The sequence below is a fragment of the Copadichromis virginalis genome, linkage group LG3, assembly GCF_057382275.1.
Source record: "Copadichromis virginalis isolate Kocher_CV1m ecotype Utaka linkage group LG3, C_Virginalis_male_GT1.1, whole genome shotgun sequence".
Classification (NCBI taxonomy): domain Eukaryota; kingdom Metazoa; phylum Chordata; class Actinopteri; order Cichliformes; family Cichlidae; genus Copadichromis; species Copadichromis virginalis.
The window spans coordinates 22,568,049-22,592,023 of record NC_140620.1 but is presented as its reverse complement, the minus strand read 5'-3'; the positions used below and the strand labels follow the sequence as shown (position 1 = coordinate 22,592,023).

General features: G+C 41.2%; 1 protein-coding gene across 2 annotated transcripts; it reads left to right on the top strand.

The window, feature by feature from the left end:
• Positions 1-5,426: 5,426 nt before the first annotated feature.
• Positions 5,427-11,497, top strand: LOC146713457 (ladderlectin-like). 2 transcript variants are annotated; one of them, XM_085448210.1, is made up of 8 exons: positions 5,427-5,512; positions 5,590-5,667; positions 9,733-9,908; positions 9,988-10,105; positions 10,257-10,372; positions 10,462-10,596; positions 10,688-10,799; positions 11,163-11,497. In XM_085448210.1, the coding sequence occupies exons 2-8, from the start codon at positions 5,607-5,609 to the stop codon at positions 11,243-11,245; spliced, it is 801 nt and encodes a 266-aa protein (XP_085304336.1). In that variant the 5' UTR covers positions 5,427-5,512; positions 5,590-5,606; the 3' UTR covers positions 11,246-11,497. The 2 variants fall into 2 exon arrangements, with proteins under 2 accessions (XP_085304336.1, XP_085304346.1); XM_085448220.1 differs by lacking the exons at positions 9,733-9,908; positions 9,988-10,105 and adding an exon at positions 5,807-5,845.
• The last annotated feature ends 12,478 nt before the right edge of the window (positions 11,498-23,975 follow it).

Below are 23,975 nucleotides of genomic sequence, written 5' to 3'. Positions count from 1 at the left end.
GGGACCCTTTGATCTCAAATGAATCAGTCTTGGAGGCCTGCCCCCAGGTTGGGGCTGTTCAAGGTTCCCTGAAGGTTTTTTTTTTTTTTTTTTTTTTTAACAAAGGGATCTGTTGAATCACACTTGGTCTTACCTCTAACTCATGCCCAATTAACTACTGACTTGTTATAATATAATTGCCATGTGTAAAACTAGTTAAAGAAAAAATTGAAAACAGAATAATATACCATGGCAGGGGTAGAATGACAGTCATTTGATAATAATTATTTGAAAGCTGTACAAAGTGCCCAAGATCCTTACTGATATTATTTCCTGTTATTTCCCTTTCTTGCTTCCAAAACCTAAATCCTTAAAGAAGACATGGTGAAACTGTGACTTATTTTAAGTTTTTATATTTTATCGTTTTTTGCCTTGAAACCCTTCAATGGATGCCATTTTGCCTAGTCTCCTTCTTAATGACAAATCATGAACACTGCCTTTAACTAAGGAAAGTGAAACATTCCAAAAAATTATTCCAATATTTTCACGATTTAATGAGAGGGGCAATTACATTTCAATATATGACCAGGTAGGTTTAGATAGTTTCTTTTAGATAAATGGATTTCTAGTTGTGGTGTTTCTCAACATGAAAACTTCCCTCAATCCTATACGTAGCTTGAATATTCAAATGCATTATAAAGTGCTAAAGAACAGAGGCTAAAACCCCATACCCGACCTAGAAAATGATCAAGTCATTGTTATAGAGGAAGTGGAATTGAAGGCTCATCCATTCCGTGTCTTGCTCCATGACCTTGCTTAGCAACAGCCTGTTTACCTTTCAGCTTCCTACCAGTGAGTCCTGCAAGCCAGTCAGTATCAATAGGACATCTTTATTCTTAGTTTTCCCCCCCGCTGGTTTCTACCGTTTGGTTCAGTTCCTTCCTTTGTCTGGTGGGTAAAAAACTGTGCAAATAGACCCAAGATGCTTGTTCAGGCTCCTTTGGCTAAGACCGAGCCATCAGATAATCTCAAGCAGGTTCCTAAGCCTTGGCAGTGTTCCCGAAACCATTTTGTTGTAATTAAAGGAGTGTTTTGAATAAGGCTTTAAAGTCTGTTTCAGGCTCAAAAGCTACTCATTTAAATCTGCAAAACTTTAAGACACAAAGTATCTTATATGTGACTCGGAAACAAGACATACAGGGGCTTGCAAAAGTATTCGGCCCCCTTGAACTTTTCCACATTTTGTCACATCACAGCCACAAACATGAATCAATTTTATTGGAATTCCACATGAAAGACCAACACAAAGTGGTGTACATGTGAGAAGTGGAACGAAAATCATACATGATTCCAAAATGTTTTACAAATAAATAACTGCAAAGTGGGGTGTGCATAATTATTCAGCCCCCTTTGGTCTGAGTGCAGTCAGTTGTCCATAGACATTGCCTGATGAGTGCTAATGACTAAATAGAGTGCACCTGTGTGTAATCTAATGTCAGTACAAATACAGCTGCTCTGTGATGGCCTCAGAGGTTGTTTAAGAGAATATTGGGAGCAACAACACCATGAAGTCCAAAGAACACACCAGACAGGTCAGGGATAAAGTTATTGGAAAATTAGGCTTAGGCTACAAAAAGATTTCCCAAGCCTTGAAAATCCCACGGAGCACTGTTCAAGCGATCATTCAGAAATGGAAGGAGTATGGCACAACTGTAAACCTACCAAGACAAGGCCGTCCACCTAAACTCACAGGCCGAACAAGGAGAGCGCTGATCAGAAATGCAGCCAAGAGGCCCATGGTGACTCTGGACGAGCTGCAGAGATCTACAGCTCAGGTGGGGGAATCTGTCCATAGGACAACTATTAGTCGTGCACTACACAAAGTTGGCCTTTATGGAAGAGTGGCAAGAAGAAAGCCATTGTTAACAGAAAACCAAGAAGACCCGTTTGCAGTTTGCCACAAGCCATGTGGGGGACCCAGCAAACATGTGGAAGAAGGTGCTCTGGTCAGATGAGACCAAAATGGAACTTTTTGGCCAAAATGCAAAATGCTTTGTGTGGCGGAAAACTAACACTGCACATCACTCTGAACACACCATCCCCACTGTCAAGTATGGTGGTGGCAGCATCATGCTTTGGGGGTGCTTCTCTTCAGCAGGGACAGGGAAGCTGGTCAGAGTTGATGGGAAGATGGATGGAGCCAAATACAGGGCAATCTTGGAAGAAAACCTCTTGGAGTCTGCAAAAGACTTGAGACTCGGGCGGAGGTTCACCTTCCAGCAGGACACGACCCTAAACATAAAGCCAGGGCAACAATGGAATGGTTTAAAACAAAACATATCCATGTGTTAGAATGGCCCAGTCAAAGTCCAGATCTAAATCCAATCGAGAATCTGTGGCAAGATCTGAAAACTGCTGTTCACAAACGCTGTCCATCTAATCTGACTGAGCTGGAGCTGTTTTGCAAAGAAGAATGATCAAGAATTTCAGTCTGTAGATGTGCAAAGCTGGTAGAGACGAACCCTAAAAGACTGGCAGCTGGAATTGCAGCAAAAGGTGGTTTTACAAAGCATTGACTCAGGGGGCTGAATAATTACGCACACCCCACTTTTCAGTTATTTATTTGTAAAAAATGTTTGGAATCATGTATGATTTTCGTTCCACTTCTCACGTGTACACCACTTTGTGTTGGTCTTTCACATGGAATTCCAATAAAATTGATTCATGTTTGTGGCTGTAATGTGACAAAATGTGGAAAAGTTCAAGGGGGCCGAATACTTTTGCAAACCACTGTATGTTAAACATGGAGGCATGTTATTCCTCAGTAGAACAAACTCCTCTTTTCATCCAATAAAAAAAGAAAAAGCATTTTGGGTTACATATGTCTTCTTCTTTGCATAGTAAACCTTCAATTAATGATAGAGATTTGTCATTAGCATGGCAAATTAACATTACACAGAATCCTTTCTGGAAGTATTCTTGAGCCATGCAATTATTCCCAAGAGAGAGTCATCCAAGTTTTTAATGCAGTGCCACCTGAGGTCTTTAAGATCATGGAATCTAGTTTTAATTTTCTCCCTTGTCCACAGAGATTTATCAAGATTCTCTGAATCTATTGACAATATTGAGTACTCTAGTTGATGACACATTCATCATCTTCAGAATTTTATATAAATATATATTATTCTGAAATGTTTCCACAGTTCCTAGATGCAGTTTTTTTTAGATAATGGTGAAACTCTCCGCTTCTGAGAAACTTTATAGCTAAGATGCCTTTTCATACCTATTGTTGCAAAATGTTCCTTGAGCTTTTTCCATTCAGTAATGATTACTTGTCCACTCCTTTGTCGTCCCATGTTTCCACTTCTTGAGATAAGTTCATGTAATCAAATTCAAAATTAGCTATTACTTTACATCATTTTTATTTACACTTTGCACAGCTCTTTCTCTACTGGAATCACAGACCCAGCCCATTAATTATGCTGAGTGTGGTGCTAACCTCACATCTTTCTCTACAAAGAAATTCGGATATGACACAGATAGGAATGCCTGTCAAAAATGCAAGACATTTCTTCTCAACTGAGACATTGGTCTCATTTTATCTTTCATTTCTTATTTAATGTCTTTTCCTGAAATGCTAAGGAAAGAACTGGCAATCGAAAACTAAACTGGACCTGGACCACCTACTAATAAAAGAGTGACGAAACGTTTCTCCCCCAAAACGCTACGCCCAGATGAACAGAATCAGCTTTTGGAGCTTTTACCAAATTGACCATCCCAGACTTGCCGTAATGGTCTATTTGATTCACCTTTTGTTGTTTATTTTATTTATTTTTTTATTTTCACTTGCTAGATACGGGACAGACTTGAATGAGGAAAAGAAAAAGGAGAAAGGAAGAGGGGGAAAAAACAGTGGAGAAGAGGGATGGGGATAAAGGGCAAAAAAACAAAAAACAACTAAATAAGCAGACAAAAAAAATATACATATATCAATCACCTGGATCACCTGTTGAGAAAGAAAAGAAAACAAGCAGAAGAACATGAGAGCAATACAATAAACAACAATGATATATGGGAATATTTTTCTTTCTCTCCCTCTCATTCTTTCTCCCTGTCCTGACCCCCAGTCATGTCTGTCCAGTCTTTCAAAAACAAAAATAAAATAAATACATAATTATAATAAAGGTCAATCAAATGGACCAATATGGCAAGGCCATGATGATCCACTTGGTAAAGTAAATCCACTTGGCATCTTTCTTGGCCTTCAGACAACAATTCTGATGGCTAAAAAACAAAACAAAACAAAGAAAGCCTTACATTAGGGAGAAAAACACGTCGGGGGAGAGGGTCCTCGGTTCTCCAGTTAGATTGTACTTCACGGCGTCATGTTTTGCCATGACGGGGTTATTATTGGAGTAAATGGATGGCTGGAGCCTCTGCTCGAAGCGTCTCTTATCGCTGCGAGCGGGTTCACATTGGAGTGAACTGAGAAAAACATGGAAGGGTACCTTTTGCGTTAGCATGAGAATTTTAGGGATGTTACAAATCGTCGCTATATTATGAGTAGGAGTGAAAATGGGTTGAAGACCAAGCAGACATGGAGCACAGAGAGAAGAGTAACTAGACGTGAGACGTGGAACGGGGGAGGGCAAAGTTACAGAAAGCTAACGACTGAAAAGTAAGAACATAACCAGTGTTGGTCAAGTTACTTGAAAAAGTAGTCCTGTTACTTTACTGATTACTTGAAAAAAGTAATCAAATTACAATAACGCATTACTTTTAACGCATCACTGCCCATCTCTGAATTTGACATAAGCAGAAAACAATATAGTGACTCAAAACCATGAAAATCAACAAATCCAAGAACATAACTGATCAAAAACGCAGCACACAGACCCAGTACTGTGACAGATCTGTCTCCATAAAAATTTTCTGGTGAATGCCTGTCAAAGATACAAGACATCTCTTATCAGCTGAGGCACTGGTCTCATTTTATCTTTTTCTTATTGCATGTCTTTTCCAGAAATGCTAAGGAAAGAACTGGCAAGAATTGGTCTACTGAAGAAACATTCTCATCATGATTACTGTGAGAGCAAAACGTCAGAAATTATTTTAGATCTTCATAATAACGCTGATTATTTAATGTCCATAAACTCAGCTTCTCCTTTGTTTTATGGTTTTTTTTTTCTTTCCTGAAAATACTTTCTTAAATATATAAAATGTTCTCCATTTATACTATGGAGTGTTGACCAGTGTTTGACTAGTTGTTGACTAGTAAAATTAAGTGGGCAGCTGGAAGAAGTAGTCAGCATTTGGCAATAATTTTGGTTTTGGTTGAGAAAGAAAGAAGTGCAGTAAAAGTCTGGCCAGCATGAATCACATAATACACGTGTCATTTTTTTCAATGTTAGTTCCCTGTTTTGAAACTACAAAGAGACAGAATATAAGCCGTGATCTCAGAGCTGTTCAGCACCTTGTTCCAACCTTGGAAGGCTGAAGCTACTGACTGAACAGACAAGATATTCTACAAAAGGTTGGCTGAAAACTCAGATTCCTTCTGTGCTTTGTTTAATGAAGTGCTAATAACTTTGGGTCTTTTGTTGTTCACAGAGATACTAATTATCACCATGAAGCTGCTGACTGTGTCTGCACTTCTTTGTGCAATGATCGCTCTGACCACTGCTGCCAGTGAGTATTGTAGTATAATATAGATAACGTATATATGTGTGGAATCAATAATACAAACAACATTTATAATATCAATATTATAAATGGAAATTTACCACTAAAATTTATCAAAATTATAACTTTTTTTGGGTTCTACCAGATGAAGTGGGTAAGGATGGGTCTGAATCAAATCCCCCAGGTTGGTAACAATTTTCCTCTCAGATTATTGTCATGCTGAAGAGCACATCTATGTCCTCACTTGTATGCTTGTATGTAATGTATGTATTCAAATGTTATGTTTTACCAGTGAGAAAATAAAATATTTATAATTTTTATATATATATATATATATATATATATATATATATATATATATATATATATATATATATATATATATATATATATATATATATATATATATATATATATATATATATATATATATCCAGCCTATCCAGCCTAGCAGCTGGATAGCGTAGTGGTTAGACTACACGCCTTTGGAACAGAGGATCGCAAGTTCGATTCCTGCCTGGGGGCGTCTGTATCCAGTAAGGGTCCTAAGGCTAGACCCCCTATGCTAAGCGAGCCTACCGCAGACATGAGCGAGACAGATAAATATGAAGGCATGCCGGCTCGGACGTCGCCCGGATCAACAAGGTCCGCGTCAGGTGTTGAGGAACCAGGGCACCCTGACGAAAAGTGGGCTACTGGAACAAGAAGGCATCGGTGGGCAAGGGATGAAAACAGGGCGTTGTTGGAATGCTACTACGCAAGTAACCCCGGCGGAAGGGGCTACATGAATAGGATGAGGGACCTATGGATTCTTCGATACCCAACATCCACAATGACGGCGAAACAACTAGTAGCTCAGTGTTCCAACATTCGAAAGAAGGGACTGCTCTCACAGCTAGAGATTGACGAGGTACAACACAAATGCTACGGCAAGGAGGAGTCAGGACGCCAGGTCAGGGGGGAGATATCATCACCCCCACCCGAGATTGGGTACATAGCCCCAAGTGCGATAGGAGAAGGATCGTTGAGTGCGAGAGGAACTGACCTGAAAAATAGGATCATGGCCAAGCTTGAAACCTGGATCCCCCGTAGCAGGTTACCAAGATTACGTGAAGTACCCTCAGAAGGTCTGCTAGATGATGTTAATGCAGCACTACGGGCAATACCTACAACCACGATTACCGACACTAACAAGCTGATCTACAATACGGCAGCAGTGATCAGTGAGATGCTTGGCTACAAGTTGAACAGCCACAAGGGGCAGTACCCTCCATGGAGAAGGAGGCTAGAGGGCAAGATCAAAGTAGCACGGAGGGAGGTTAGCCAACTAACGGAGTTGCAGAAAGGTGCGACAAATAAGGTGCCTAAGAAATACAGCAAGCTGTCCATACCTGAGGCCTTGGAAACTGCCAAGCAAAGACTCACAGCCTTGGCCAGCCGCTTGAGGAGGTACACCAGAGAGATTGAAGGCAGGAGAATAAACCAGCTGTTCTCCACAGAACCAGCAAAGGTGTACTCTCAGTGGCAAGGGAACAATAAGAGAACAGCACCACCAAGGCTGGAGACGGAGCAATACTGGAAGAGCATATGGGAGAAGGACGCAACCCATAACGGCAATGCTTAGTGGCTGGAGGATCTGAGGGCAGACCACAGCGACCTCCCTGAACAGGGTCCAGTAACCATCACAGTGGCAGATATCCAAGAAAGGGTCTCCAGTATGAAGAGTTGGACAGCACCAGGGCCCGACATGGTTCACGCCTACTGGCTGAAGAAGCTGACTGCACTCCACGAGCGTCTGGCAGCACAAATGAACCAATTGCTAGTTAACGAGAGACACCCGGAATGGCTAACTGAAGGCCGGACGGTCCTGATCCCCAAGGACCCCAAGAAGGGACCGGTCCCCTCCAACTACCGACCAATAACCTGCCTCAGTACTACATGGAAGCTCCTGTCAGGCATCATATCGGCTAAGATGAACAGGCACATGGGTCAATACATGAGCGGGACACAGAAAGGAATTGGCAAGAATACCAGAGGCGCAAAACACCAGCTACTGGTAGACAGAACAATCAGCCAAGACTGCAAGACCAGACTGACCAACCTGTGCACTGCCTGGATTGATTACAAGAAGGCCTATGACTCAATGCCCCACAGCTGGATACTGGAATGCCTAGAATTGTACAAGATCAATGGGACCCTAAGAGCCTTCATCAGGAACTCAATGGGGATGTGGCGTACAACACTAGAGGCCAACTCCAAGCCCATAGCACAAGTTACCATCAAGTGCGGGATCTACCAAGGAGATGCTCTGTCCCCACTGCTGTTCTGCATAGGCCTGAACCCCCTCAGTGAGATCATTAACAAGACTGGCTACGGATACTGACTACGGAACGGAGCAGTTGTCAGCCACCTCCTGTACATGGATGACATCAAGCTGTATGCCAAGAGTGAACGAGACATCGATTCACTGATCCACACTACCAGGCTATACAGCAATGACATTGGAATGTCGTTCGGACTGGAGAAGTGTAGTCGGATGGTATCAAAGAGAGGGAAGGTAGTCAGAACTGAGGGGATTGAACTACCAGAAGGCAACATTGCAGACATAGAGGACAGTTACAAGTACCTGGGGATCCCGCAGGCGAATGGGAACCATGAAGAGGCCGCTAGAAAAGCTGCAACCACCAAGTACCTGCAGAGGGTCAGGCAAGTCCTGAGGAGTCAGCTGAATGGTAAGAACAAGATCCGGGCCATCAACACGTACGCCCTGCCCGTGATCAGGTACCCTGCTGGGGTAATAGGCTGGCCAAAGGAGGAGATAGAAGCCACTGACATAAAGACAAGAAAGCTCCTTACCATGCATGGAGGGTTTCACCCCAAGTCCAGCACCCTGAGGCTGTACGCTAAGCGGAAGGAAGGGGGCCGGGGACTGGTGAGTGTCAGCACCACAGTCCAGGATGAGACAAGGAACATCCAAGAATACATTGGGAAGATGGCCCCAACTGACCGAGTGCTCAGTGAATACCTCAGGCAACAGAAACCCAAGAAAGAGGAGGGAGACGAGGAACCATCATGGAAGGACAGGCCCTTGCACGGTATGTACCACCGGCAGATAGAGGAGGTGGCTGATATCCTGATATCCAGAAATCCTACCAGTGGCTGGACAAAGCTGGACTGAAAGACAGCACAGAGGCACTAATCATGGCAGCACAAGAACAAGCTCTGAGCACAAGATCCATAGAGGCTGGGGTCTATCACACCAGGCAAGACCCCAGGTGCAGGCTGTGTAAAGATGCCCCAGAGACAATCCAGCACATAACAGCAGGGTGCAAGATGCTAGCAGGCAAGGCATACATGGAACGCCATAACCAAGTGGCCGGCATAGTGTACAGGAACATCTGTGCCAAGTATAACCTGGAAGTCCCGAGGTCAAAATGGGAGATGCCCCCAAGGGTGGAGGAGAATGACCGAGCTAAGATCCTGTGGGACTTCCAGATACAGACGGACAAAATGGTGGTGGCTAACCAACCGGACATAGTGGTGGTAGACAAACAGAAGAAGACGGCCGTAGTGATCGATGTAGCAGTTCCAAATGACAGCAATATCAGGAAGAAGGAACACGAGAAGCTGGAGAAATACCAAGGGCTCAGAGAAGAGCTCGAGAGGATGTGGAGGGTGAAGGTAACGGTGGTCCCCGTGGTAATCGGAGCACTAGGTGCGGTGACTCCCAAGCTAGGCGAGTGGCTCCAGCAGATCCCGGGAACAACATCGGAGATCTCTGTCCAGAAGAGCGCAGTCCTGGGAACAGCTAAGATACTGCGCAGGACCCTCAAGCTCCCAGGCCTCTGGTAGAGGACCCGAGCTTGAAGGATAAAACCGCCCGCATGGGCGTGCTGGGTGTTTTTTTATATGTGTGTGTGTGTGTGTGTGTGTGTGTGTGTGTGTAAACACATTTACACATGGTTTGAAAGACAATTTGTCACGGGAGTGGAACGGACTCAGGCGCAGACTGAGGTAGCACAGTTCAACGACACTTTATTAATCACACTGGTGCACTATATACACGTGAAGGGGGGGGAAACACCAGGGTCCCGGGGATCACTTGGCTGCGGAGACACACTTCTTCGCACTCGCTCTGCTCCTCGTCCAAACAGTCTCCACACAAGCAGCTCAGCTCACTCTCCTACTCACGGGGTCCAGGGGTCACAAAAGGGCTGATCCAGGTAAACCTGTTTACACAGACGAGGGTAAGTCGAAGGCAAACACGGGAACAGTAGAATCGCAAGGAAGCCAGGCAATACTAACGAGAGTTACTCAATATTCCAGCGACGAACAGCTCAGAGCCCCAGCCTTAAGAGCCAGAGAACTGCAATCCGCTCGAGATCAGCTGCAGGTGCGTGGGCCAAGGGCAGGAGCCCAATCAGAGCTCCGCCCAGGCAGACAGGTAGGAGAGACAGAGTGAGAGAAAAACAACAAACACTTGTGGCCACACTGGGCTGGCCGGGGAGGCACAGGGACCATGACACAATTACTTTTTTGTAAATAGCAAAGATAATTGATGTTTGAGTATCTAAGTAGTCTTTGCTTGTCCTCAGGAGAGCATCTTGTTGAGAAGAGATCTCCATGTTTTAGGAGCCTCTGGGGTTGGACTAGATATGGAAACCAATACTTTCACTTCTTTCCCAATCAACTGACTTGGGCTCAGGCGCAGGTAAGAACAGTGATTTCGATTTAGCATTTCTCTCTGCTTTAATACTTTTCATATCAAACTTGGTTTCAACTAGACCTTTTGTCCTATAGAGACACTGTCAGTCCCTGAATGCAAATCTGGCGTCTGTGCGCAACCTCGGAGAGTACCAAGCGATTCAGAGGGTCATACTTAATGGTGCTCGTAATCATGTCCCTACATGGATTGGAGGCTCAGATGCTCAAGAGGTACACTACTCAATATTAGACATTAGTTCTGACACTAGAGGATATGCCTGCCTATCGACATTATTCTCTGTTATTTTTTTGTGTTTTCTAGGAGTGTTATTGGTTTTGGATCGATGGAACCCGTTTCACATATGCAAACTGGTGTCATGGAGAGCCTAACAATGTCGGGGGCAGAGAGAACTGCCTGCATATGAATTGGACAGGTAAAATTTAAAAGAAAGTGTATGAATTCATTTTGAGGGGAACAAAAACTGTTACAGTATCCACATTTTCTCAAAAAATGCTTATCATTTGGTGTGATAAATAGCAGTGACTTACAGGAAAATAATATGAATTCTAAATTTTATTTTTAACAGAGACAAACTTTGTGTTTTACCATAATGAATAAAATAGATTGCTGTATTTCACGTCTTTAAATTTAAAGTAAATTTACATAGTGCTGTGAAAGTAGAGTCAAAAATGAATATTGACAGGTGCTCCTGCTATTATGCAAACTAAATATTTGTGTCAGTATAGACGTCCATGTGAGCATGGCTTCACTTAATGTTCATTTTTGGTGCTTACAGGAAACCTCTGTATGAATGACATACCCTGTGACGCCAGATACCCATTTGTCTGCGCCAGGAAAGTCAGACGATCTCTGGAATGAAGGCTTGGTTCACCGGTCTTTAGAGCAAATAATCTCATAAATCCAGCTTAAAATGTTTGTCTTCTTACATCTTTACTTCTTTTAGTTCACCGCAACGCTACATAAGGAATGAGTTGAAAAATGATGCAACCTGTAGATGGATTGTCTCTTTTAATAAGAACAAACTGAGTGTGTAATGGAAAGAATGCTTTAAGCTTTCACTTTACTTCCCTGAATGAACATTATCTTCATTATTAAACCTTTAAGCATTGAATCAAACTGGTCTCTGAGTCTTTGTCACATTTTCATAGGAATGCTCCCAAAATTTCATCTTTTGTTTTTATGATGAGGTGATGGTAAAGGAAGAATTTGAAAAGAATAGATGTGTCATGGTGTACTGTGTGGCAGGCAGGATGGAGAACCCAAATGCAGGACTCTGAAACAGAAGGTTAAACTTAAAGCGGCAGCGTTTATTAGTGGGAGAATTTTCATAAAATTAAACCTCACAAAAAAACAAAACACAAAACCACAAACTGGAAAAATAGAAACCAAACACTCAGAAACTAACACAAGCACGACAGAAACACAAAGCATGAAGAGGATACAACACAACAGTGACTGAGAGAAACACAGGGCTTAAATACACTGAGGGAAAACGAGGTTTGAGACTCAGGAGGGAAGCACAGCTGGAAGAATCTAGACTTAATGAGACAAGGGTTATTAAAACTAGACTCAATGCACGTAGGACTGGGACTATCAAAATAAAACAGGAAACAAGAGACAAGTCACAAAGATGCAGACTTGACACAGAGAAACAGACTGAAAGAATGTGACACATGGAACACAAGGAAGACAGTGTCTGAAACTAGACGCCAGAAGAACAACAACTAATAATAATAAAGAGCACAAAACTGTGAATAACCAATAATCAAGAAAAAGAACTCAAACACAAAACACTGGTTAACACCCAGTTCCATGACAAGATGTAATATTTTATGAAGGGGTGCATTTTATTTAGGCCTTCATCAAGAGGCCTTTATTATTCATGGTGTTCAGTAACATTATTTAGTTATGTTTCCTTAGTTGTTGTTTTTTTGCCCATATAGAAAGTATTACACGTATTTTTGGTCAAGTAACTAACAATTTCGAAATAATATGATGCCATATGATTCTTTTCTAGCAAATAGCTAAAAAAGAAAGTGCCACCACAACAATATAAAATGAGGTGGCCATGGTCTGATGTAATGCACTGCTTTTTATGCTAGGTGTGAGCTTGTTGTCTAAGAAGTGTGAAAAGCGTCTGGACTTCTTTAACTTGCTTGAAGACGTTTCACCTCTCATCCGAGAAGCTTCTTCAGTTCTAGGGTCAAATGGTGGCGAGTTCCAGATTTAAGCCCTGTGGGAGTTTCCCCAGAGAGAGACAATGGACCCCCTCATGATCCTCTACCTAATCACATGAGCTCATTGTGAAATTTAGCCCCACCCTATCATGTGATTTCCTGAGGTCAGATGGCCCAGGATGTGAGTGGGCGTTAAGGCGTCTGGGAAGGGATCTCAAAACTGGATTATAGATGGCAGACAGTTGGTGTCGTAAACCACCGCCTCTTTTCAAAGATGGTCGCTCACAGTGAACATAGATGGCTTATTTCACTCCTCTTTTAAACCATCTGTCTTCTCTGTCCAAAATTGGGAACATTGGGATCCTCAAAAGAGTGACCTTTGTCCTTTAGATGCAGATGGACCACTGAGTCTTGTCCCATTGAGCTGACTCTTCTATGTTGTACCATGTGCTTGTGAAGTGGCTTTTTGGTCTCTCCAATGTAGAGGAGTTCTGTCTTTGGGATGAACCATTTTTTTGTCTGAGTGTGTTGCTGGGTCCTTCACTGCTCACATTGACGCTGTGGATAAAAGCATCAAGTTCACCAGGGAAGACACAAAGGATAACAGCACGATGACCTGGATGACTAAGAGCCTTCACAGACACCTCATGTACATTGATGTCTTTTGTTTAGAAAACCTTAAGTTGTAAAACAGTTAGCTGCAGTCCATCTTACCAAAAAAGAGTAACCTCCCTGGCAGTTCACAGAGTTTTATATGAGCATCTATAAAACTTGTTGAAACTGGTGGGGAGAAGCTGCTTGTTTTGCAGGCCCTGAGCTAAGAGGTGGCCATGATGGATATCAGGCACCAGTTATCATATCTACTGCTGCTGCTGCACATTCCTTTATACTGATATATCTGAAGGTTTCTAAGTAATTATTCAATCAGTAAACTTAAGATTCTATTAATCCCAAATAAAAATAAAAGCCAACAAGCCCATCCAGACTGTAACCACCAGTCATTATCCCATATGTGAATCTTGGGTCAGCTGGAAGGAGATATTTACTTAATTTCCAGATGTGTAACAATGATATGTTAAGACCCTGTGGGTAAATCTTTAACTCTGTTCAACAGTTCAATTTAATTTTATTCATCAAGTGCCAAATCACAATTGTGCTGGGTTAAACTTTTAGATGTTTTTCTTGTGTGTTCACAGACTTTCCAAAAATATTTGCACTGAAGTATTTGGCCATATGATGGGGCTGTTGATGTCAAAATTATATACTCATCTGCACCACAACACAAAACATCCAATGCATGACACAATGATTACCACAATACTAGACATAAAAGTTTTAGTAACATTTGTCTACAAAGGTTTTCAGCTTTCAATGCTGCTTCTCACAGAATGAGAAGATAAATGGATTTGTAAATGTAGGTTTCTTTTTTTAAGTACAAAGACAAAAGGGTCGGAAAATTAGCAGTGATGGCGAAATGCATGAAGTGCCAAATAACTGAGGCTGAAACCACATGTCAGATGTAAAATTCACCAGTCATTGGGGCGACCGTGGCTCAGGGGGTTGCCGGTTTGATCCCTGGGTGCTCTGTCCTGGTCGTTGTGTCCTTGGGAAAGACACTTTACCCTACCGCCTACTGAGGGGCCGATGGCACGATGTGGCAGCCTTGCTTCTGTCAGTCGGCCCCAGGGCAGCTGTGGCTGCAACTGTAGCTTGCCTCCACCAGTGTGTGAGTGAATGAATAGTGGCATTGTAAAGCCCTTTGGGTGCCTTGAAAAGCGCTATATAAATCCAATCCATTATTATTATTTTTAGAGAGAATGTAGAAGTGAACGTTTACCACTTATCAAAGTGTTTGTACTGTGACTTGCTTGGCCTACTGGTACTCATCAACTGCCTGTCAAGTCCTACAAGCCAGTCAAGCTGTCTTCTTTTTCAGCTTGATGTCTTTGTATCTTTTTCCCACTGTTTGAGTTGACTCCATCCCCAATTGTGAGGTGTCATTTCATATCCCTAAAGCAAGTTTAACCATCAAGGGTTTGGAATGAATTAAAAAAACTGCACACAGTACAGTATGTGTCCATATGTGTTATTAGTGGGTGATCATGTGTCAGTGAGTGAAAGGGCTGTATCTGGGGCCTTACTGAGCTTTGGCCCCTGTGCTACATGGTCAAGAGGGTGGGGTACACTTCCTATTACTCTGCATGGACCCTGTTATCACTCCCTTGGATGTGGGTACTTGTTGGTTTGGGGAGTGTGGCTGGATGTTCTGGTGTGATCGTTGACCCCCTCTCTTGGGGGCCTCTTCTAAAATGTGTGCAGCTGTTATTGTTCTGAGAATTTATGGTAAATGTGATGTTATACACCCATGAAGAATGGATGGCATTGCAAAACTGGATTTGCTCTTATTCTGAATTCCCTCTTTATTCTGGTACAAAGATAACAGCACACAATTGTCATCAACTGCCTCGCCTCTGTCAGTGCGCCCCAGGGCGGCTGTGGCTGTAGCTTGCCATCACCAGTGTGTGAATGTGTGTGTGAATGGGTGGATGACAGGTTGTGTAAAGCGCTTTGGGGTCCTTAGGGACTAGAAAAGCGCTATACAAATACAGGCCATTTACCATTTACCATCAACAGTGTGTCATGCAACTGCTACATTCAGGTCTGTTAACTAGGATTAGAACACTTACAATCTAATGCAAAACATTAGAACTAGGGGCAACCAGAAAGCTAACCAAAAATGCTACTTGTGAGTGAAGTTACTGATCAACACATTCTCACTCCCAAATTTTAATATTTTATGCTAGGTGACAAATCGCCAACATATTACGCTTCCAACACCCTGAATGACGAGATTGGAAAAATTAGGAAACATGAGAACCCTTTGGGATCAATCTTCACATGTTCGTTCATTTTACTTAAATCGCTTTGAAAAACACTATTTAATGTCATCAAAGTGCTGGTTAAGGTTAAGGATAAGGTTATGGTCAGGGTTGGAAAACATGCCTGGAACGCGCATTACCCTGGGACCGTAATTCCACTGGATTTCACCCATAACCCAGCGCGTAGCATAAGAACATGGAAGGTCACCTTTCACGTTCCTCAGGAACGCTGCGGGACGTGACAAATCGTCAAGATGGTACGCCTCGGGAGTGAGAACGGGCTGTACTGATAATGCACCAATATGCCTGTAACTTTCAGGGTACATGCCAGTACTGCTTGTAATAAAAAATACATATTAACAATTATGGCTCTCTTAAGATCTCACTGTTGGGTTACTCCTAAATTTTTATCTTGTTCAAAGAGAAGATATAAAACAAAGTTCTAAGCTAATCGACCTGTGTGTTCTCCTTTTTTAAAAACAAGAATTAATAGGAGAATCGATAAAGAATCGAATGGTTAAATAGAATTGAAAATGGAATCGGAATCGTGAAAATTTTATTAATTCCCATCCCTAGTCACAATGAGGCAGTTATTTTGGTGCTGGTTGAGAAATAAAAATGTGCAATGAATGTCTGGCTGACATAGGGCAGTCGATTTTTTTCAATGTCATTTCCTTAGTTTGAAATTTCAAAAACAGTATATAATCACTGATCTAGGAGCTGTTCAGCACCTTCTCACTGGAAGGCTAAAGCTAGTTTGTGCTGAAAATAAATAAAACAAGATATTCTGCAAAAGGTGGGCTTCAAGCTCAGATTATCTTCTGCCCTTTCTTTAATGAACTACATGTCACTTTGGGTCTTTTGTTTTTCACAGATACTAGACATCACCGTGAAGTTGCTAACTGTGTTTGCACTACTTTGTGCAATGCTGGGTCTGACCACTGCTGCTGGTGAGTATTGCAGTATGTATACTTTTAGTAATTGCAAATGACTAAATATTGCAATATACAGCATGTGTGGAAACATAATAAATAGAAAATTAAGTATTGCCAACATCTGATGTTTTAATTTGTCTGCCTCATCCAGAAAGGGGCAGCAACTATGGCGTTATTTTTGTGCCACTATTCTGAGCGCATGTAAAAAAAATTGAGCGCATGTAAAAAAAATTGCAGGTGCAAGTGTTGCATTTTGAGGAGAAATTTATTTTGCGCAAAGAAAAGCTAAATTTGAGTGAACAAAATGCATTGCTGCGTGTAAAAAATGTATTTCAGTGTTTGCTATTATCCACACACACGCACAATAGCAGCCCCTTTCGCTCAGTTTTTGAATTTGTGCTTGCTCGCAATGTGTTGCTCGCGCTCTCAACATTTCTGCCTGTGCGCGCTCAACTCTTTCTCTACACCGTCATATTTGTGCCACAAAACCAGCCAATCACAGACTTAGATGCAAAAAAAAATCTGATTGGCTGTTTTGGTTTCCAATCAGCTCGAAATGATGAAATGCAATATCCCAGAATCCATTTCGTCCAAAACTCAAACGAGGCAGTGGCGGAAGAACACAGAGTGGCGGAGTTTGAAATATTACTCTTTCTGGGTCACAAAATAAACTTTTAAGATATTTTCATGCGAGAATGGTGCTGTGTAAACTTCTAATATCTAATAAACTTCATCAAGACATCACATATTTGCATAAGTGCTCTAACGTTTTCGGAGATGCCTGTTACCCACCAGCTGACCGGGTGGTCACTCGGGTTAAACATAATATATAATGCTGAACTGACAAAAAAATCGTCCGACTACACCACCAGGTATTATAGGAAAAATCATAAAGCCTTTGAACTACAACAAACGCTGTTGTGACAGTGATGTACACTGTCTTGTTGGTATATATACAGGGAGTGCAGAATTATTAGGCAAATGAGTATTTTGTCCACATCATCCTCTCCATGCATGTTGTCTTACTCCAAGCTGTATAGGCTCGAAAGCCTACTACCAATTAAGCATATTAGGTGATGTGCATCTCTGTAATGAGAAGGGGTGTGGTCTAATGACATCAACACCCTATATCAGGTGTGCATAATTATTAGGCAACATCCTTTCCTTTGGCAAAATGGGTCAAAAGAAGGACTTGACAGGCTCAGAAAAGTCAAAAATAGTGAAATATCTTGCAGAGGGATGCAGCAGTCTCAAAATTGCAAAGCTTCTGAAGCGTGATCATCGAACAATCAAGCGTTTCATTCAAAATAGTCAACAGGCTCGCAAGAAGTGTGTGGAAAAACCAAGGCGCAAAATAACTGCCCATGAACTGAGAAAAGTCTAAGGTGCATTTAAAACCTAGGAGGGCATGGAGCTACCTGCCAGAGAGCAGCAGGTAAGCGCATAGTCCCTCCTGCTAGCCCTCAATGTCTACGTGTATTTAAAATTGAGAGGTGGGCAACGACGCCAGGGGTGAGGTGTACACCCTGATGGTAACTTGGATTCCGTGTATCGTGCCCACCCCCAAGATCCTATATGTATGTGTAATGAGAGTGTGAGTAATGTGAATGTCCAAGTTGTGTGATAAAATTGAGGCAGAGGCAACCAGAAGGGGACAGGGGGGGGTAGCCTCCTCTGCACCCTGGTGACATACCCCTACTCCAAGGCCCTGCATGTGTGGGTGGTTGTGGTGGAGCGGGAAGAGGGAGGCAGCTGGAGATGGGGGGGAAGGAAGGGAGGGGCAAGTGACCCCTCCCTGGGGCCAGCTCCCCCGCTGACCCCAGTAGGCACCCCCATACTCCGCAACCCGCCAGGGAAAGGGGGCCCAGGCCCCTCCAGACCTCCAGATTTTTGCAAAGCTTTATGTGGAAGGAAACCGTGACCGAGGACAAGCTGATGGAATAAGATGTAAGTACAACTCCTCTGGTTTCATATGCAAAAAAAAAAATATTGCGCTAGCTTACACGGTTCAGGTTCTACAGGGATTTAAAAATAGTTACGCAAAACAGAGCGTGCTGCTCTGCCCGGCTTTAAAGGCTTAACAATAACAATGTGTTGAATAATGACTTTAAAAAATAATATAAAATAGTGTGCAAATACTGATAACAGTGCAAATGTTTGCAATATAAGAAATAAATGAAAAATGTAAACATCTATGTTTAGTGAACTTTGCAGTGTTGCTCTGTGGTGCAGCTACTACACCGTAGCAAAGTTTACACACTGTGTCTACTTGATCCACGTCTGACTCCGCGAACCCATAATGGAAGTTTTTTTTTTTGTTTGTTTTTTTTTTTTTTTTTACCTCTTTTCAACCAACGGCAGTCACTCTCCTCTCTAAATAACATCTGCTTAGCTTTCCGAGCTTCCCTCGGGTCCTCTTAATTGTTGTGACGCGTGTTCGAAATGCAGAGAGGTGCGCTCGATTTGCTACACGGAGCAGCGCGAGAGTAAAGCATGAGGGAGGGGCTAATAATCGGCTCAGTCATTTTTAATGATCGTTGAAAGCCCAGATCTTAATCGTGATTAAAATTCGATTAATTGAGCAGCCCTACTTAAGGTTACATCAATTTGACGTCACTTTCATTGCATTGTTCGCTCTGGCTCTTTGTGTTTCAGCGCCCCAGGCAGTTCTGTCTGTACCTACTAGTTTTCAGGTTACTCCACTGGCCAAAGTGTTACTTTTATTTAGGACTCATGGAAAACTGTTATTTTGGCTTGGGTGGTTTGAGTACAAGGTGACTACTGGGAAAGCAAGGATCTGTGAGACACTGTGATTTTTAAAGGTTTTGTGCCCAAATTGTATTGATGCTTCAAAACAAACTGAAACCCATGTCCACTGTGCCACCTTCTGGCTAATTTGGCTATTGCCACATCTTGATAGCTATTTCATAAAAAATGACAGATGTTTTGGGGAAATCCCAGAAAAGAAAAAAATCAATCAATCAACAAAAGAAAAATATTGAGACTGTTAAAGACCACAAAGCTTTGGCTGTCATGAAACGTGCTTCAGCGAAATGCACCCCTCTGTTAACATTCATGAGGTCCTTTGAGGCAACTCTTTAGTTGCTTCGTAACCCAGTGCAACACACAATAAACCAGTTTTGCAAAATACAATCTATTGAAAACAGACTGCTATCTTTATTGTGATAACCACACAAGTTCTCAGCTGTTTTTGGGCACAACCAGCTTTTTGCTTGCAGCTTTTGCCTGTCCTGGGGGAAAAGAGCCCTCAAAGTTCAAATGTGTTTTGTACATGGCAAGCTTCCTGGGAGTTCGTGTCATCATGTTTATTCTACAAGCAAAACAAGAAGCTGGAGTAACTTAAGGTTTATCTTCATATAATTCAACAATAAATACATAAAATTAAAAAGGACTGAATCTGTGTCCCTTCTTTAAAAAAAAAAAAAAAACATTTTCACACATCAGCACCTTTTTTAATTTATTACTAAATTTTTTATTGATAAAAAATAATAATAAAAATATCATGGATTTTATTTATTTATTTTTACAGTATGAAAACTGCTTCTGGCTGTGGCTTATGTAGCATTGGCATTATATAATGGTCTTAGGGGTCCAGGCTTCCCTTGTAAAGTCAGCATGCCCTGTCAGCTGAATTATACTGATACACTTCAATTACAAGTTGCACAAATTCATATACTTTGGTAATAAAAGAAACTTAAACAAGCATGTCACTGATAAGTTATTGGAGAATGAGCTCAGGTTCCCAGTAGTTTAACTTTCTTCTGCAGCAATTATGGTAACCGGAATGACTGATGAGCACAGTGACCTGATGGACCAGTGCAGGGCCATTGTTTCTTCAAAGGTCTGTGTGTGTCTTTGAAACTAAAAAAAGTTCATTTTAGTCCATCTGTGCAGTAAATTTTTAGCATGATGCTAATAGAAATTGCAAAACAAATGGAAAAAAGTGTTGAGGATTTGTACTTCAAGTCAGTCACCCTGGGAGTGGTGAGTTAAGTGATTAATTTCTGCATTGAGAGTAAATGTGTGTCCTGCTTTGACTCTGCTAATCTAATAACATAAAAATGGCTTCAACATTTTTATTTTAAGTAGGTTAATCATGATGCAATATTGATTCAGACATAAAGTCACAAAGTGTTGTATAACCCAAATAATAAAAATGAAGAATAATCAAATTGAAATGAAATAGAAAATTGAAAATAGAGTTAAAAACAATATAAGAATCAGTTCAAATACAGCATTAAAATATGAATAAAGAAAAACAAAATTTAAAACAGTTCATAAAAAGAATCTTAACGGAAAGCCTTATTAAACAAGAAAAGGTTTCAACTAAATGCTCAACCAATCAGAAATACCAAACTATGGTGTGGCTTCATTATGGAAAAACTAATTATATGGATTAAGTTTTTAGTTAACAGTAATGACTCTCAGCTGCCTATCTTAACATTAAGCTAGTGATATCAGTTAAGCTTACACCATTTAACACTGCCACCTTTAGCTGTGGTGGTTTCAAAGATGAAAGAAGTGTCACCAGGTTATTGTGTTAATGGTAGTTTCTATGAGTAATCTAATCAAATGACCAACAAAAGAACGCGCTCGCTGTTTAACATAATGAACCAACTACCCGTGCAGGTTTATTCACCCTGACTGGCCACTGCAGCAATTGTTCAGTTGTAAGGCTAATCTCAAAAGTGGAGAGGGTTTCTGTGAACTGGTGGCTGCTTCTACATTAAATCAAGGAATATGATGTCTGGGCACAAAATTGGAAATACCAACCAATTCAAACAGGACAGCAAATAATAATAATAATAATAATAATAATAATAATAATAATAATAGGCTGTGTGTGAGAATATTGAAGTAACGTGGGAGGCTATCGGAAGCAACTTCAAATTATTGCTGCTAAAGGGGATTTTACAAGCTATTGAATCATGGCCTGAACTTTTTTTTTTTTTTTCACAAACTTCATTTTGGCTTAGCCTTTGTTAACAAAATAATAATATGGTGTTATGTGTCATGCATTGTTGTTCATCTGAGGTTATATTTACCTCAGTTTAAGACTCAGTCCTGATACATAAAACCTTAGATATTAAAAAAAGGTGTACTTCTTTGCTTTTACCTGCGTCTTTAGGCCTTGTATGCCCAGTTTTCTTTCTCACACTCTTGTAATCATGATGAGTTTTAGGTTACATCACCTTCATTGCATTGTTTGCTGACACTCTTTGTGTTTCAGCTTCACAGCCACAGCCAGTTCTGTCTGGACCTTCTAAATTTCAGGTTACCCATAACTTCAACTTCAACTTCAAAAGCAATGTTTTTTAAAAAAAACAAAAAACAAAACTTTGTTAAAGCTCTTATTGTACAAATCTGGGTTGAAGATTCATTGCATGGGTGGACAGGTGTGAACTATATCATGTTATCCTGCACAGTGTGGAATATTTTGTGCTTTTATCAAAATATCACACATAAAACTGAATCCCTCACCTGTTTTCCATACAACATTTTTGCATTGTTGTTGTTGTTGTATTAATTACATCAGTATTGTTGCTAGTAGGTAGCTCCATGCCCTCCTGGGTTTTAAACGCACCTTAGAACACACATGCATCAACACTACATATGAGCGGGCGGAGGGAGGTTTAGAGTCTTCACACACCCCCGTTCTCTGCAGCCTGCTGGAGCGTGGTGGGGGGGGTCTGGGAGGAGGACTTGGCCATCTGATTGGGGTCTGGAGTGTGGGACCTCCCTGCTGCTGCCGAGTCAGGGCAGTCTGCTTCTCTCCACCCCAGGGAAAAGGGTAACACTACCTGGGTCTGGGTGCAGTTTCCCCCTCCAGGGGCAAGGGTACCTAGACCTGGGGCTTAGAGTACGCTTGGGGAGTGTGATTGTGTGTACAGCGTCTCTTTGTGTCTGTCTCCACGTTGGGTGAGTGTTGAGTAATTGCATATGAGAGCATGAGGGTGGGAATGGATGTTTGTATCTGTGTGTTGTTTATTATGTTTCTCTTTTTTTTCTTCTGCTTGTTTTCTCTTTTTTCTTTCTCAACAGGTGATCCTGTTGAGAAAAAAATATATGTATTTTTTTTTTTGTCTACTTATTTTGGTTTTTGCCCTTTATCCCCGTCCCTCTTCCCCGCTGTTTTTCTTTCAGTCTTTCTTTCTCCCCTTTCTTTTCCCCAGTCAAATCTGTCCCATATTGGCAAAAAAAAAAAAAGTATTGTTGCTAGTGAGGAACTGAGTCCACTCAGCTACAATTTTAAGTAAAACACAAATTAGGTTACGCTGAAATAAGAGTGATATAACAAAACTTTTTTTTTTTCATGGTGTTTAATAGCATTTATTGTGAAAAGATGTATTATACTGTGAAAAAACAGATTTGTTAGAATTAAATCTTTTTTCTCCCCAAATTTCAAGCCAGTTCTACCTTGAACCAAATACTACAGAATATTTTCAGGTACCAAAAACAGATACATGTGTAGCCTGGTCTCAAATATCTATTTTAGACCCTACAGGTTAAAAGGATATAAATATTGTCATGTAAAAACTTTATTGTAAATATTTCATATATGTGTTTAAAAAAACAAAAAAAAGAGTTCAAATGCATTAAAAACGTGTTTAAAATCACAATAAATGGAAGTCAATCATAATTTAAGTGTTCATGGAGTTAAAAGTTACAAGAAACCCAAAGGTTTGTTATCTAATGTGAAACAAGGAAAACTTTGTATTTGTTTCAAGTTGTTTTACAAGCTCATTTTGGGTTGTCAATCTTGTATTTGCTTTTATCCCATTGGTTGATGTAAACCTATTGTCCAATCAGACGTAAGGAAGGCGGGATCTGAGGCGAAAGAAAAAAAAAAACTAAGCTAGTGAGAGTCGGAAGCAGCACGTTACTGGAGGAGGTTGTGTACCAGAGCTAACGGGAGAATAGTCAAAACAATAGCCGTGGATGCAGAGTCTACGTTCCTGTTATGGACTGTTTTACCCTGTGATGATGGACCGAGAGGAATTCTCTGGACCCTTCTGCTGTGGATAGGATTTCCGTGGGTTTGTCCCAGTGTGCTCAGCAGCCCATGTATGCCGCTAATTCCGACCACGTTGCCGAGTGGAGGCCGCATGGTCACAAACCGAGCCTGCCCCTCAGCTTGTCCTCGCACTTAGCCCAAAGGATTTGTGAGTAGCCATGAGCACGTGCGTTTTGTTTTCTGCTTGTTTATCAAGTGAAGCGGCCATTTGTGTGTTTTTCTGGCCCAACGAGCCCGAGCAACGATCAGGCCTGCAACAGTTTCAGTAAATGAGCTCTAAAAGGTTACAAATTTGAACTGAACTTAAAGGGGAATATCTTGGATAAATGTGTTGTTTCTAAAACATTGACTGTGAATTGGGAAGAGGAAAAAACCATCCAATTGAATTGTAAAGAGACACTTCAGAACTTGGAATATTGTCTTTTTTTTATTTAAATCATACTTTGTTTTGACTAAATCTTACATTTTGAATTTAAAGTTTTGTGTTGTGTCATATTCATGATTTACAGAGTTTATAGGTGATAAGGGTTAGTAAAAAGGTAAGAGAGGTTTAACATGTTA